The sequence below is a fragment of the Aplidium turbinatum genome, chromosome 8 (assembly GCF_918807975.1).
Source record: "Aplidium turbinatum chromosome 8, kaAplTurb1.1, whole genome shotgun sequence".
NCBI lineage: Eukaryota > Metazoa > Chordata > Ascidiacea > Aplousobranchia > Polyclinidae > Aplidium > Aplidium turbinatum.
In genome coordinates, this window is record NC_137479.1 from 30677323 (window position 1) to 30693885 (window position 16563).

A 16563-nucleotide genomic window follows, 5' to 3' on the forward strand; every position below is an offset into this window, starting at 1 on the left:
ACGAATTTTTCAAGCGACGAAATAGGTTGCATCCAGACTCAACATAGAGACATAGCTTTATTTCAGAAAAATGCCAAAAAAACATGATCTTATCCTTTTGCTATACCACCGGACAGCACCATTTTACAGTAATATTCATACCCAAATTTTTGTTGAACATGCTCTCAGAATGCCCCAAATTCAAAGTAGTTTTTCAAAATTTTCTGGGGGAGCCTCCCTCAGACCCCCCGCCGCTGGGTGTCACCTTCGGCGAACACGCCGTCAGGCTTCGCCCGCCGAACCACCCACCCCTCCCCTTTCAAAATACCTAGCTACGCTACTGAATTGGATCATTGTCATTGGGGCCCGCAAAGCATATTCTGCACAGGGCCCGAAATACTCTCAGACCGGCACTGGTCCGAGGATAAAGATTTAAAACCAAACCAATCTGCAGTAGGTGGTTTGAAAACAAAAAAATATTGCTTTTAAAATTTTACAAAAGTAGGCTAGATAAAGTTTAAGATCCAAATAACTTATGTTTCACAAATCTCTCAAGCATCTCTTCTTGTTTTCTGATAAATTTAGTTTCTGTGTATATTATGCACATGATGTCACCTATTTCCTAGCCAGGATACGCACCACTTGTTATTTCCGCTACGAGTCGGTTTTCAGAAATGTTGTTCACAATTTCTTTTTCAAGAGGTGTTGTAATATTTACGTCAGGAATTTCCGATTTCCTTCACCGGCGTTTTCAGTTTACATCTCGCCTTTTTCTATCATTTGATAGAATAATTTAGGCTACATTGCAGCGAAACGGCATTGAAAATCTGATACCGATTTTTGACTAAATTGTCATGCGATGTGTCTCTTGTTCTATTTTGAGACATAATCCTTACAATAGCCCACTATTTCTAGTTTCAGTGTAGTGTAATTCACTCTTTCATATGCCCTAAGAAGGCTTGAGGCAGGGGAAGTAGCCATGGGGGACTTGCCTTTACAAAAATATGTTTATAAGCTTACACTATGTTTTAATACAATTGTAATTCACGTTGAATGACGTTTACCTCACCAAAATTTTCTTTTACCCTCTAAAATATTCTTTCCAATAACGTCAATAGATGAAAGCCCAATACCTTGATAATTTATTTTTCAACACGAGCAATGCTGTGTCCTAGCATGGTTTCGTGTGTTTATGGTCCAACAAGCTAATCTCGTTACCAAAGTTGTACTGTCAACTACAGACCTCAACCGGAATCTCAAATCCAGTAAGGGGAGTAAGCGATCAATCGATACGCCTCGCTGGGGAGTATTTGCCAACAACACTTGTGGAAGAAGACTTATACAACTTTAATTGGAACGAGTAAAAATAGACAACAATAAATAGGTGCCATATTTTTTTTTAGAAATTACACAGAACACAACACAATAAATTTACACCAGCACAGTACGATGAAGCAAGATTGCCATTCAAATTTGTGTTTAGAACAATGCAATTTAGACTACACAATTAGAACAATGCAATTCAACGTACACAATTTGAAAAATATAATTTGATACACTTTTTGTAATTACAAGAAACTTTTCACTTGAAGAATGAAATGTTAGCTTCAACAAATAAACGATAATAAACACTTGTAGAAGTTTGATTCGATTCATTTTCTGTTTGTTTCCATATAAATCGACCCGATAGCTCAGCTGGTTAGCGCGTGACTTCTGGAACGAAGAAGTTTCAAAGGCAAAAGAGGCGCTGGTTCGACTCTCGGGGTGTGCGCTGCTTTGCTCTCTATTCAGCGGCATCTAATGGATGGAATAGTTCCCCGGCAACAAGACTTCAACAATCGGAAACTTCACTCTGCAAATCTCGGTGACCGGGCCTGCGTCAGTGATTTAAAGCCTCTACAAGTATGCAAAACTGCCAGTATTAAACTCTGCAAGAAGCTTTCCCAGTCCGAGGATAAAGATTCAATCAATCAATAAATCAAAAGTGGGCAACCTTTAATTGCGTTGAGGACTGATTTGAAATAAGTTAAGCACCATTTCCACGGACTCACCACCAAAGTGCAGTGGATTAATAAAGAATAAACAAAGCAACTGATAAAAATTGAATGAGGCTTTTCACCAAGCATTTAGTTTAATAACATGATACATTCTTTTGATTATTGTTTTTTTTCGGTCATTGACTGATTTTTTTAGCAAAATGTCCGAAAAAAATATAGTCAATTCGGTCAAAATGTCCGAAAAAAATATATGTTGTATCAGCTACTTGAAAGGAAATACTTTCATTAGAAAAATGACCGAAATAAATAAAAAAATGACCAAATTTTTTCAAGTCATTTCGGACAAATGACCGAAAAGTCTCAGCGAAAAAACAAACAGGCTTCTGAAAACAAGTTAAAAGTCTGGTGATAAAATAAAGCACACACATCAAGTAATACAACCTTGTCTAATGTGTCTATAAAATAGAATACTGTACTGATATTATTCTGCGCCGATTGATAACAATGTAAATATAGTTATTACGTTTATTAACACGGAGTTGCGCTGTGCTCAAAAATTGGATTCACAACGAATGAACAGCATCATCTATAATGTCGCACGTTGTAATGTGTCTACCAACGTTAGGCTGTCGTACATGCTCCATGAGATTTAAATTCTAATCTAAACTTGCACGACTTTTTTTGATTTTGTGTTAATGAATATTAATTATAAATTCAAACTTTGAAAAAAAACATCAATGTTTACCCCACCTAGTCTATCGGGGAGTTTTTGCGACCCACATTGTAAAAATCAAATTTTTGTCAATAGGGTACACTTGTTTTAAATTACCTCATCAATTAAAAAACTTCCCTTTGTTTTTCTGCACAATTAAAACAACAAGTGTGCCCAGATTGGACCCGAAAATCGCCCGGTGGGTGGGGGTAAATGTTGATGAAACTTTTTGAAACTTCGAATTTATGATCAACATTCATTGACACAAAATCAAAAAAGGTCAGGCCATTGTGAGATGTGTGGGGTGCCTGCAACACCTTACCCCAATGTGTGTATGTTAGGGCCAACGTTATGTGGAACGAAGCAACAAATCCGTTTTTGAGATTTTGCTTTGCTTGGACAACACACCAACACGGAAGTTTACAATTTCTATCACTTTTTATTGTTACACTTTTGTAGCTGGAGGTAGAACATAAAAACCTACACAAAATGATTTTAAACGACAAATATGTCCAAGCGCTAAACACTCGAGCCGCCAACTGACAATTCTAACAAACAATTTATTCACAAAATGAGATCAAAACTGCCCTCCCATCCTAGACAGTTGCCAGTCGATAAAATCATTTTGCTGTCTGAAATTCAACGCAATACTACGCATACATCACTGTAACTGCAAGACGAATGCTACACTCACAAAAATAAAGAATTGAGAAAAAGGTGAAACACATAAGTTGTGCAAACGTTGAAAAACATATAAAACTGAGTAACGCCAAAAGGTTTAACACTTTCTTTATTTTTTGTTCATGCAAAAATATACGGACATGACATGAACAATCAAGTAAAAACTTTCTAAAATGTTCAACACGTCGTTGATTGCATCTGTTCATCGCCGTGCTGTTCACTTGCCATTATTCTTGAGGTTGAGTTTGTGCTGTTTGGTTTTGAACTATCGTTTGTAGTTAGTGCATTCCAGTCGAATTGAATTTCTATTTCTCATTTTCTATATATTGCACATAGTATTTAGCTATTCCTGATGAGGACTTGGTGATGTGTAGGAAAACATTTGAAAGTTTTTTCTTGTTTGCTTGTACAGTTTTGTTTTGTCTACAGTTTTTCGCATGAACAAAAAAAACTAAAAAGAAACTTGTTAAACCGATTGACGTTATTCAGTTCTATAAATCTGCGGTACAACAAAGTGAATTGTGATTGTCTACCAAAGCTATATTTACACATATAATTGCAGGCTTTCTTCAGGGATTCATAAGCGCATCCCTGGCTTTCTCTAACAAAAGCATATAAGCGACCATCTTAAATTGAAGAAAAAGCCTTCTAGTTGGGAAACTAGAATGACGCTATTGCAAAGAAATAATACGATGCTATCACATCACCTTGATTTAAACAAAAAAGCAAGATACCTATACACATAGAATTTTAACTGTTAGTTTACTTCAAAAATGCAATCATTGCAATATAATTAAACTAGAAATCAAATTCTTACACAATGAAAAGCAGTGTTTCCAAAACGATTTCAGGTTCCAGGATATGAATATGTTTACATAACATCCAATCTATGCGATAGTTTGTATGCAAACTTTGTATGAAAAACACCAGTCTGAAAGGCAAGCAATTTCTTCGATACAAACAGTTTTTGTGTGTTCCGATTTACTATAATGAGTCTAGGCCATTAATGACAGTCGTTGCATAAACAAACTTTGTTAACACAATTGTTACAGACGGTTGTTCGCCTGGTCAAACGTCATGTAGAAACCGTTCGGGTCTACTGAATATTACGTCATGGAAATTCCTAAAACATGAGCCAAGATTGCACCATCGTCCGTAAGACTCGTGTCAATCCTGTTGAAACCGGTTTAAACATGAAATGTTGCGTCGCCTTTGAGTTATCACAAATTTTTCTGATTCATTCTCGAAGTTGTTTGTTGGAAGTCGGTCGCACATTTAACTGGTTTATTTGGTGCTTGCTAGCTGGACAAATTCTCCGTCTTTTATCCAAGTAATCTGTATCGTAGTGACAGTTTTAGAGGTGTAGGCATTGCACCAGTCATTTCGATAGCCGCGGGCTAATTTTACTGGAATACACTTTGAATAGACGTTTCGAAGGTGTGTTTATTTTTCGGTCATTACGTACAGACAAACGGATCCGGGAACTTTATGTTACAATTTTCCCACGAAGAATTATGGTTTACCGCTGTGACCATAAAAAATAAAAGACGAGTTCTTGTCAGTTGGTAGGTCAAGAAGAAATTAAAGCAAGAAAAATAAACGACGATTATTGTTAGCTGGTGGGCCAAGAAGCACTTGAAGGCATAAAAATAAACGACGTGTTTGTTGTCAGCTAGTGCAGAAGAACTGATTAGAAGTACAAGAAATAATAAAAGAAGATTTGTTGGTTGGTAGTCTACACTCTTACAGAAGCAAAGAAAAGTAAAGACATTTCTTCTCAGTTTGGTACTGAAGAAAAATAACTTTGACAATCATTGGCAAGAAAGAAGATTAAAAGACAATCCATCTGTGCTTGTAGATTCAAGTGGAAGAATCCAAGCAAGTTTTGTGGACTTCATACTCGTACAGCTACGGTATCGTGCATTTAAATTCTTTTTTGTATTTTTACTGTCTTTGCAGTTAAGTTTTTTATAACTACTGTAGCCTAATAATTTTGTGTGTTTGTGTAACTTAATTTTTTTTAATTGTTAAATTTAGCCCCAACATTTAATATGTCTACACTCGGTGGCGACAAGGACTCGACCGCCGTAGACTCGACTGAGTTTAAGCCTGATGATGTTCTTTGCGGTCGGGCAGGCCATTCTGGGGAGGGACCCATTAACGATGAGGCTAAGTCAGTTCGAGAGGCCCGGCATCTTAGACGGGATATTTTGACTCAAATTGGGAAACTTTCTGTAGCCCTAGGTTCTTTGAGTGATAAGCAGGAACTGTTAATTTTTAGATCTAAGTTATCTACTTTAGAAGAGGAATTACGGCATTTCCATGCTCTTTTGACTAAAATCTTTAACTCTGCAATCTTGGCAGAACTTCGTGATAGGGTAGATCCCGAATTTAACTCGTTAAAAAATAACTTTGAACAAAAAGAAAGTGAGTTCTCAGATATGTTGGATGCTGACATACATCCTGAGGATAGCGCCTCAAATGTAAGCACTGGGATGTCTAGGACTTCGTCTCGGATAGTGGCACAAATTAACCTGCAGCTAAGACGAGAGGAGCTCCAGATACAAGCTGAGGCCATTCGAGCTGAGGCTGCCGCGAGAGCTGAGGCCGAAGCGAGAGCTGCTGAGGCTGCCGCGAGAGCTGAGGCCATTCGAGCTGCGGCTGCCGCGAGAGCGGAGGCCGAAGCGAGAGCTGCTGAAGCCGCCGCGAAAGCTGCCGCGAGAGCTGAGGCCATTCGAGCTGAGGCAGCCGCGAGAGCTGCTGAGTTCGCACTCAAAGACGCTCAGTTGAGGGCTGAACAACGTAAAGAGGTAGTTTTAGCTGAATATCGATCAGAGGTGGGCTCTCGGCGTAGCTCTAAGAAGGGCTCTTCTAGGCATTCCAGAAATGAACATCAATCGCAGTTTAATTTACATAACCTTTTCCAAACGCCCGTTCAACCTGTGAGTGGACCAGGGCAATCCACACGTTTTCCAGCTGTTTCAGGAGGTCTCGGGGCCGCGGCTAAGGGTCTTCCGAATGCTGTAGAGCCAAGGTCTGCGAATTACAACCGAACTCCTCCCCCAGAGCGTACAGGTCACGGGGCCGCCATTAGTAGTAATGCTTTGCCCCCTTTACAGTTTTCTGCGCCGCTAGGTTTTGATCGCCCAGCTACACGTAATTTGGGTGGTTGTGAGAGGCGTATCGCGTCTCCTGATTTTAACGTGTGTGAGGATCGTGGTCGGGCTGTGCATGTGACTGAGCCCACTCAGCCCCTTAAGGGATATAGCTTGTCTTCTCCCGCTAAATCGAGTTCTCAACAGCAGGATTGCTTTTTTGAATACCAAAATAGTAGGACGTTTTTCGATAAGGCGGCCTTGATTGGTTACGATGGTAATAATATGCCATTTATCTTCTTTAAAAATCGTGTTACGGCCTTAATGGCAGCTTCGCCCTTTAAGGGGACTTGTTTGACTTTGCTACAAGCAGCTTGTGTTAGAACAGCTGCGCAAACGATTGCTAATTTGGTTTCTGACACCCCTGGCTTGTCAGAGGAAGACAGGATAGAAATGTCGTTAGCTCGCTTGTCCCAGCGTTTTGGGGTTCGTGGAGGTCTTTTCGCAGAACCAGAAATTAGAAAGTATCGCTATGGTAGCAAATTGACTTCGACCTCTTCCAGTGATCTGAAAGAGTTTAAAGATGAATTATCGCAGTGTTTGCTTTACGCGCAAGCTTATGGTCAGCGTGATAAATTGGAAGGACGTTTTGTTTTGGATTTGTCTAAGCGACTCCCGTTTGACGCTAAGCAGCGTTATCTTGACTTTTTAGGTGATCAGTATGGTGGCACTGATGAGCCTACTTTTCAGAGTTTGTTTGAATTTGTAGTACGGGAGGAAACGCGTAAGTCGACTGATTTTAGCATTATGCTAATGGGCGATTCTGGTGAGTCGCAGCATTTTAAAAAGTTTGGCAAAGGAAAATTGCCTTCATGTCCGGTTAGGCAGACGTCCGTAAAACCCCACGATGATGTGATGTCAGGGAGTTCGCAGTACTCGACTGTTGTTGGCGCACCGCGCGGTGGTGAAGCCAGACGTAAAAACCTACCGGCATGCATTTGTTGTTCGTCACGTGGTCAAGTTGAATATCATTTTTTGTCTAATTGTAAAGAATTTTTGCGCTTGACACCTAAAGATCGGAGAGATGTCATTGTGAAAGCTGGCAAATGCTTGAATTGTTTGCGCCAGCATATGGTTAGGGATTGCGTTCATGCAAATAACTGTCGTAAGTGTGGGCTTAACAACGATAGGAAACACTATTTTCTTCTGCATGATTTTTATGTGACGTCACATGATTCTCTGGATTCTGTTGGGAAAGATGATGCTCGTGCCAGAGTTCCTGTGCGTAATGTTAAGATTGGAAATGTTAAAGCAGCCTTTAACCGCGTTACTGCTGCTCGTGTTTTGAATCCAATGACTGGCAAATCGAAGTTGGTGTATTGTCAGCATGATCCTGGTTCGCAGTTGACGTTTGTTTCGAGTAATTTGGTGTGTGAACTTGATCTTAAACCGTACGATAAAGCGTCGTTTAAAATGGATACCCTGGCTGGTCAGAAAGCTACTTGTGCTGACCTTGTCAAACTCAACATCCAGTCGTTAGAGACAGATGAATTGTTTTGTGATATAACTTCGGTGGTTAACCCAGCTTGGGCTGATGATGTTAAAACTTTACCGCATAAACAAGATTTAAATGGTTTCCGTCATTTTCATGACGTGAATATGTTTCATTTGAATGATTGTAGTACTGTAGATGTACTGATTGGCAACGACAACGCTTATTTGATGTGGGCAAAAGAAGAACGTGTTGGTGAAAATCGTAGTGAACCGCATGCTTTACTCACTCCTCTCGGTTGGTTGGCTTGTGGTGGTAAGTCACCCTTAGAGGAAAGCGTTGCTAAAGTGTGCAGAGTGCAGACGTCTTCAGAGTCGGATGTCATCTCTGGCTTTCAGCGTAAAATTGAGTCTCGTGATATGGAAATAGCAGACCTGAATAAAGTCATTCAGGATTTGACGTTGCAAAATGAAACCTGTGAATTGTCTCGCAATGATAAGTTGGCTAGAGAACTTGTTGAACCGAATATTGAGTTGAAAGATGGTCGATTTGAGATACCTGTTCCGTTGAAGGAAGATATTGATCTACCTAACAATTTTGTGTTGGCGTCAGATAGAGTTGCTGCTTTAAGGAAGAAAGCTTTAAAACAACCTGAACTTCGTGATTTCCTTACTGACACCATGAAAGATCTTAAATCAAATGGCTATATTGAGCGTACTGGTGAAGCAGGAAATGTCAAGGGATTTGAATGGTATTTACCATACTTTGTTACGTCACAATTAAAAAAGCGCATTGTTTACGATGGTAAGTCTGAATTTCGAGGAACTTGTGTTAATGATGTAATGTTTTCGGGTCCTGACTTGTTAAACCCTCTGGTAGATGTCTTGGCTAGATTTCGGCTTGGTAGATTTGGTCTCATGGCTGATGTGACAAAATGCTTCTTTCAAATAAAGTTACCTGAGTCGCAAAGGGATTTGTTTCGTATATTGTGGTTTGAAGATGATGACCTTGAAAATGGTAGGATGGTACCATTTCGTTTTTGTGTACACCCTTGGGGAATAAAGAGTAGCCCGTATATCGCTTGCTTGGCTATAAAGAAAATGATCGAGCAGAATCCCAGCAGTGCTGGTGAATTGACTCTCTGCAATATTGCAAATAATATGTACATGGATGATTTTATATTTTCGGCTGATAGCTTAGAGGAAGCTCAGCAAATCACTCATGAATCAATTGCTTTGTTTGATAGCCGTGGGTTTAAACTTGGTAAGTGGAGTGCTAACAAGGAGGCTATGATTGTCTTGTCAAATTTGGATAATGAGATGCTTTCACCTTTGATTCGTGACATTGACTTTCAGACTGAAAATATGACTTTGCCATCAGCGAAGACATTGGGTTGTGTGTGGCAAACCGAGTCTGACGAGATGCGTATCGCATGTTCCTTAAAGCCCTTAGCTAAACACACGCGCCGAAGTATGCTCAGTCAGCTTGGACAAAATTTTGATCCGCTAGGCCAGGGGTCACCAACCTTTTTTGCATGCGGGCCATTTTGGCACTAAGGAGAGCTGTGGCGGGCCGCACTAATAAAATTTTAGGTAGGTTGACTCTTATGCTAGAAAAGAACGCATTTCGTACCCAGTATCCAGCGTTACATGTTGTTCATATTTATGTTACAATACCGCAACAACAAAATTAATCGAACAACGCTACTGCCAGGCCAAGCTCCTTTTACAACACTTTTGACTTTTTTAACAATACCTAATAAACGAGGCCACTTGTTTTGCGCACTTATAGCGAGGCGAGCGGTTTCATCAGAATATTCATCGCCAAGCAAGAGTGGTGTTGTCACTTCGCTTCACAAAAGATATCTTGCAATTAACAATTTCAGTAAACAAGGAAATGTTTGACACATCGCAATACAGGCAACAATAGTGATCTGCAAACGTATCAGCGAAAAATAGGCTCCAATAACAGGGAAAAAGAAACCAGGCACCATGAAACAAACGCTTGTGAAAATCATCGAAAAATCGTAATTCTATCGTAATTCATGAACAGTCTTCACTCTAAAAAAAGTAATTAATTGGTTTTTCATCCTTTTGTGAGAGTCTATAAAACCGTCTTTCTTTGATTATAGACAACTGTCGCTTGCGGTGCTTATCAGCGTGGCAAGAATTTGTTAATTAACAACATTTTGCAGTACTTGCTTCAGCAGTACATATGCTAAAATTGGAACGATACAGAGAAGATTAGTACGGCCCCTGCACAAGGATGACACGCAAAATCGTGAAGCGTTCCATATTTCTTTAAAAACAAAAAACATTTTGCAGTACAAAGCTAAATATTTTCATTATACAATCAGAAAAAGTTATCAAATTTATATACAATATTTTGCCAATTTATTATAAATTGAGTTGGCACACCGACCTATTTTTCCAACAAAAACTTGCATAAAGAGAACACTGCTCGAGAAACACAATAACGGTGAAACGCACACTAGTGTTTACATGACATTTGCAAACAATAAGCAACCCTATGCTCACAGGCAATTTCGAAAACAGACGTTTTAATCAACCACTGGAACGGTGTGGCTGGACATCGCATTGGAATAACTTTAAGCAACCCCCACCTAGAACTATCATCTGATTGGTCGGTCGGTGGAATCGCATGCAAAGCGAAAATATGCTTCCCGGAAAGTATTTTTTTGCCTTCGTGCTCTTTAACTCCTCAAGAAAAGTATTTTTGGTTATACTTGTACGCTGATACTTTCCGCGGGCCGCAGCGATACAGCGTGGCGGGCCGCATGCGGCCCGCGGGCCGCCAGTTGGTGACCCCTGCGCTAGGCCTTGGAGCGCCATTTTTTCTAAAAGCACGCCTTATACTTCAGCAATTGGCGATAGACAAGTTTGATTGGGACACCGAGGTCCCTGATAGCTTTGTTAAAGAGTGGGAGTCGTGGCTTCGCTCTTTGGACCTGCTTAAGGATTTTTCGTTACCGAGATGGTATTTTGCAAACTCTGGTGTGTGCAGTCCGGATGATATTGTTTCATATCAATTGCATGGGTTTAGTGATGCTTCGGCGCAAGGTGGCGCCTGGGAGGCAATGGTTAAACAATTTAAAATCGCATTTTGTCACATTTTGGACTCTTCAATTCGTAAGCCCAATTTTATTGAACTGCTTACGTACACAGGCAGTGCCGTTCGGATCGTGAACGAACGCCCTTTGGTACCTTTGAGTGACGACCCTAGGGATTTTACTGTCATCACCCCTGCCTCACTTTTGACCCCATACTTAGACCCATACTGTGCTGTTGGGCAACCACATGATCGTGACCAATTAAGAAGGGATTATCGGTTCAATTTGTCACTTTCTCATCAGTTTTGGAGTAAATGGATCAATTTTTACTTGCCAGGTCTTCAGGGCCGGAAAAAATGGCTAAAAATGGCCGAGAATTTGGAGCCTGGTCAACTTGTAGTGGTAGGTTCTCTCCAGGACATTGGTAAACGTGGGAAGTATCAACTTGGGAGGGTGCACGAGGTAGTTCCACAAATTAGGAAAGGGAAGCCTGTGGTTCGTAGAGCTAAAGTTGCCGTCTGCAACTATGATGAGAGTACGGGGAAAGTGAAAGTAGACTATGTGTTGAGGGATATTTCGTGCCTCGCCCCCGTAAAGAACACCTAAGTGTTAGGGTTTGAGCCTGGTTTTGTCTGCGGTGGCCGACACTTGTCTGAGCCCAGAACAGTCGGTTATTATCGCAATCATTGTATATAGCATCATTTTTTGCGTGTACCTAATACCTATGGTACCAATTTCATGTATCGTCGTGTTTATTCTTATTGCTGTTCATTCTTTGCATGCCCTTTGTATTTGCGTATTAACTTAAACGTGAGTGATTCAAACAATTTGTGTATCATGTGTTTTTATTCATTGGCTCACAATTGTCGTCAATTCTTTTTTAGTTATGCCATGTCAGACTGTCATAACTAGGGGCCGCTATGTTACAGACGGTTGTTCGCCTGGTCAAACGTCATGTAGAAACCGTTCGGGTCTACTGAATATTACGTCATGGAAATTCCTAAAACATGAGCCAAGATTGCACCATCGTCCGTAAGACTCGTGTCAATCCTGTTGAAACCGGTTTAAACATGAAATGTTGCGTCGCCTTTGAGTTATCACAAATTTTTCTGATTCATTCTCGAAGTTGTTTGTTGGAAGTCGGTCGCACATTTAACTGGTTTATTTGGTGCTTGCTAGCTGGACAAATTCTCCGTCTTTTATCCAAGTAATCTGTATCGTAGTGACAGTTTTAGAGGTGTAGGCATTGCACCAGTCATTTCGATAGCCGCGGGCTAATTTTACTGGAATACACTTTGAATAGACGTTTCGAAGGTGTGTTTATTTTTCGGTCATTACGTACAGACAAACGGATCCGGGAACTTTATGTTACAATTTTCCCACGAAGAATTATGGTTTACCGCTGTGACCAACAATATAATACATTTGAAACCCAAGAAGCTAATCACACATTATGATTCCATAAATTTCAAGTCATATATTATTCTAATGATATTCATGAAAAGTTCTTCACCATTGCTAACATATCTTCTAACTTTTTTTCCCTCGCAGTAGGGGGAACATAACTAGATGGCTCTCTATAAGACTTCAAACAAGGCAGGTCCAATAATGTTTCTTTGTAATTGTTTAAAATATAAGCTCCACAAGTCAGGCAACCATCCTTAATAATATAAGGAATATTATCTTCACAAGGTATAACCTTGATAGGAGTACGTAAGTATAGCTGTTTATTTGCTTCAAACTTATCCAAAAAATTCATCATTTCCTCATCAACATCATATATCTCCCCTTCTAAAAATTCTCCATATCCCTCTTTATCTAACATAAACGGGATATAAAATGGTGTTGCAACTACTAAAGGAAACTTTTGAGCTGTATGTCCACTGCAAACCAATGTGGCTGCTCCATTTGACTTGTTTTTAAGGATATGGTGATTGGGCATTCCAGTTTTTAGTGTACCATAAACAAATGCTAACACCATGCTTTACAAGTATAACCTTAATGAATAATTGCAATTAAACCAATCTGTGAACAAAGCAATTAATATAATACACTTCTCTTTCTACAAATCATTTCATTATCTACCAAAAACGGAATACAGAATAGTGTTGTAAACCAGGCTGTGGAGTCAAACTAATGGAGTAGGATGGATTTTGGCATGTCCGGAGTCGGCCAGTTATAAACCAAGGAGTCAGAATCACATATTTTTCACCCGACTACACAGTCCTGTTGTAAAAACTATGAAATAGCCTCATCTACCCACCCATAACTAACCTGGTTGGTTGGATAGCCAAGGGGTGAGAACGATAGTGCAGCAGTCTAAAGGGTATTGGTCCAATACCGCACAAGAGCATGCAGCTGTGTCTTTGTCCAGACACTTAAAGGTTTGCCAAAAGGACAAAATAAAGATTGGGTTCCTTGCCTTCCCATCAACTCAATGTATATCTTCAACACTACAAGCTGTAAACACTACACTACAACAACACTACAACGCTACAATCTTCAACTTACACAAGCTGTAGCATGATGCCAAGGTTTAGACTGTCCAAGGACTGCACTACCGATTGGTTAACACAGTTTACTGATACAAATATATATACATTTAAAAACTGACCTTAAAAGATAACGAGGTTCACGAGTGAGAAAGCCACACGAAACTACTACCACTGTTATAGAAACTGAAACCAACACAATCGAAACTGGCTACAATAATAAATTACAAATAGCATTATTTATGCTTTCACACCGCATGACAAATATATACAAGAGCCAACAAAAACAAATTAATTGTTTTCTTTTACAGTTTCTAGTAGGCTATACTATATGTGGGTCTGCTCCGATTCGGTGAGTTCCCTATTCGGTAGCATTTTTTGGAGAATTCCCTATTTGGTGATTTTTTGAATTTTTTTTTTTGAAAATTATTGGGTACCGTAGCCTAATTATCATTGCCGCTTTTACATCGTTTTAACGTCACTAAACGTTGAAATAAGACCCTAACCCTAAAACGGCAATGATAATTAGGCTACGGTACCCAATAATTTTAAAAACAAATTCAAAAAATCACCGAATAGGAAACTCTCCAAAAAATGCTCTCACCGAATAGGGAACTCACCAAATCGGACTCACCGAAACCGGCCATTCCGCTATATCTTTATTTTTTACACTTTATAAAAAAAAAGTTTTAAAAATGACAATTCCAGTGATTTCTAGGCGCTGTACATTCCTGTCATAAACTAATCTTTCTAATGAACAATTTAGTCACAAAATCCGATCTAATCAAGCATTCATGATTTCTAGCGTTAATAGTACTGGTAGACATACATGTTTAGAATTGAGAAAAAGAATAAAAAAATCACCTTACATTGCAGGTAACTAAAAATGCAAGAAACTGCTACATTGTACATTAGAAATCAACTTCTTTTTATCAATTTGACTATACACTACCGGTACCGGTACTGTATAACTTCTTTATTGCAAAGTAAATTGCTAATAAAAAAGAGTGTTTTATAAATGCTTTCTGAGTGAATAGTTTGCATTTGCAAGTTGAAATATTGCATTGTTATAATGTTATATTCATGCATTATCTATCTTTGCTATAGTTGAGCTCATATGTAACAAATATCATAAAGATAAGCAATTTCTTATCACAGCCAGTTTGTTGGCATTCTGGTGCATAGACGACAGACATATAGCTTATCAATGGGATTAGTTTAGAATGAGGATTGCAAAGCTATCAACAAACACAAATTTCAACTCATAGTTTATTTGATGAGTTGATTGGTTGTACAAAACTTGAAAATAGCAACTAGAAGGTTGCACATTGGTCGAAGCTGCAAGTTTTTGTCTGACTCTCTTCAGGAGCTAAATTTAGAATAAAATAAACCTAAATGTGGTGAAGTATTTATAGAGGAAAAGGTGATTTTATTCTGAAGTTTGATCCTAAAGAGATTTTCATAGTTTATTCTTATGACGCTCATTAAACTTTTTTCACCATTGTTACCAAATCTTTCAGCTTTAGTTTCTTTGCAGTTGGAGAAATAAAACTAGATGAATCTTTATAAGACTTTAAATAAGGCAAGTCTAATAATGCCTTTTTATAATTGTTTAAAATATAAGTTCCACAAGTCAGGCATCCATTCTCTGTATTGCAAGGAATATTATCATCATAAGGTATAACCTTGATAGGGTTGCGCAAATATAGCTGTTCATTCACTTCAAATTTATCCAATAAGTTAACCATTTCCTTGTCAACATCATATATCTCTCCTTCTATAAATTCTCCATGCCCCTTTTCATCTAACATAAACGGGACACAAAATGGTGTTGCAACTACCAAAGGGAACCTTTGAGCTGTATGTCCACTGCAAACCAGTGTGGCTGCTCCATTTGACTTGTTTTCAAGGATATGATGATTGGGCATTCCAGTTTTAAGTGTGCCATAAACAAATACCAAGACCATCTTTTTGAGGTTAAGACATCTTAATGTATATAACTCTATAACTGCAATATAACTCCAATAAAGTTATACATGCAGCATTTTTTTGTTAGGAGAAAGCGAGAAAAATACATCATGCTTGAGTGAACAGGTGCATACAGCCTAACCCATATAGCCTAAACAATATTTCAAACTCTGGGTTATAAATAGAAACATTTCTTACCCTAACCCTCAATAAGGATGCAACTTATTTCGTCCCGTCAAAAGATCGAGAAAAGTTTTAAAATGTTTGTGGCAACTCCAATCAGTAACTTCGGCTCTGTTGTATTTTTTTCTCGATCTTTTCAGGGGACGAAATAGATTGCACCTGCCTGTAAAAGTGGACAAAGTTTTGTCTGTAATAAAATTGAAATATCCGCTCCAATAGCTCAGTGCGTGACTTTGTGTACAAAGAAGCTTCCAGATCAAGCGACGCTGGTCCGACTGTCCGAGTGTTCTCTTGAGCAACGCCCGTTATAAAGACTGACTCTCCAATCTACATTCAGTGGCATCTAATGGATGGAATAATTCTTCAACAATCAGAAATTTCACTCTGTCAATCTCGGTGACCGGCCATGGGTCAAAAGCCTCTACAAGTATGCAAAACTACCAGGAATAACCTATCAAGGCTTTGTCAGTACGAGGATAAAGATTCAAAAACCAAACCAACTTAAAGTTATTAAGTTGGGTTTTATTTGCCGTTTGCAGCTCGGTTTTTGTTTGTTTTTGTTTTATTATCTTTATCCTGCATTGTGGGAAAGCGGACTTGACCGCTATGCATCGGTGTACGCCTTCCAACGTACACCTGACCCACACTGCAGCCGACTGCAATGTCTGTTTCCAGTTGTCTACTCTACTTATGACTTAAATTTGGTACTACCCATTACTCGAAATCGATCACTGGGTAGAGGCAATTATCGTAAAGTTTCTTGCCCAGAGAAACAACAGCAAGTGCGGGTGGCTGGAGTCAAACATGCAGGCTCTCCACTGCGAGCCCAACGCGCTAACCACTCAGCCACTGCTGCCGTGGTCGAGAGAACTAGTGGTCAATGAACTCACGCAA

At 39.3% G+C, this 16563-nt stretch overlaps 2 protein-coding genes and 1 non-coding gene across 3 annotated transcripts; 1 reads left to right on the forward strand and 2 right to left on the reverse strand.

The window, feature by feature from the left end:
* Window positions 1-10149: 10149 nt before the first annotated feature.
* LOC145776461 (U6 spliceosomal RNA) lies at window positions 10150-10256 on the forward strand. Its single transcript, XR_014290250.1, has one exon. It is a non-coding gene; the product is annotated as a U6 spliceosomal RNA (small nuclear RNA).
* Window positions 10257-12521: 2265 nt separating this feature from the next.
* On the reverse strand, window positions 12522-13007 carry LOC145776272 (troponin C-akin-1 protein-like). Its single transcript, XM_082587673.1, has one exon. It carries the CDS (start codon window positions 13005-13007, stop codon window positions 12522-12524), a length of 486 nt encoding a protein of 161 aa, XP_082443799.1.
* Window positions 13008-15002: 1995 nt separating this feature from the next.
* On the reverse strand, window positions 15003-15485 carry LOC145776273 (troponin C-akin-1 protein-like). Its single transcript, XM_082587675.1, has one exon. It carries the CDS (start codon window positions 15483-15485, stop codon window positions 15003-15005), a length of 483 nt encoding a protein of 160 aa, XP_082443801.1.
* Window positions 15486-16563: the final 1078 nt, after the last annotated feature.

Bases quoted from the DNA above. Each gene is read 5' to 3' on its own strand.
- LOC145776272 (XM_082587673.1), bottom strand. From the start codon at position 13,007: ATGGTGTTAGCATTTGTTTATGGTACACTAAAAACTGGAATGCCCAAT.
- LOC145776273 (XM_082587675.1), bottom strand. From the start codon at position 15,485: ATGGTCTTGGTATTTGTTTATGGCACACTTAAAACTGGAATGCCCAAT.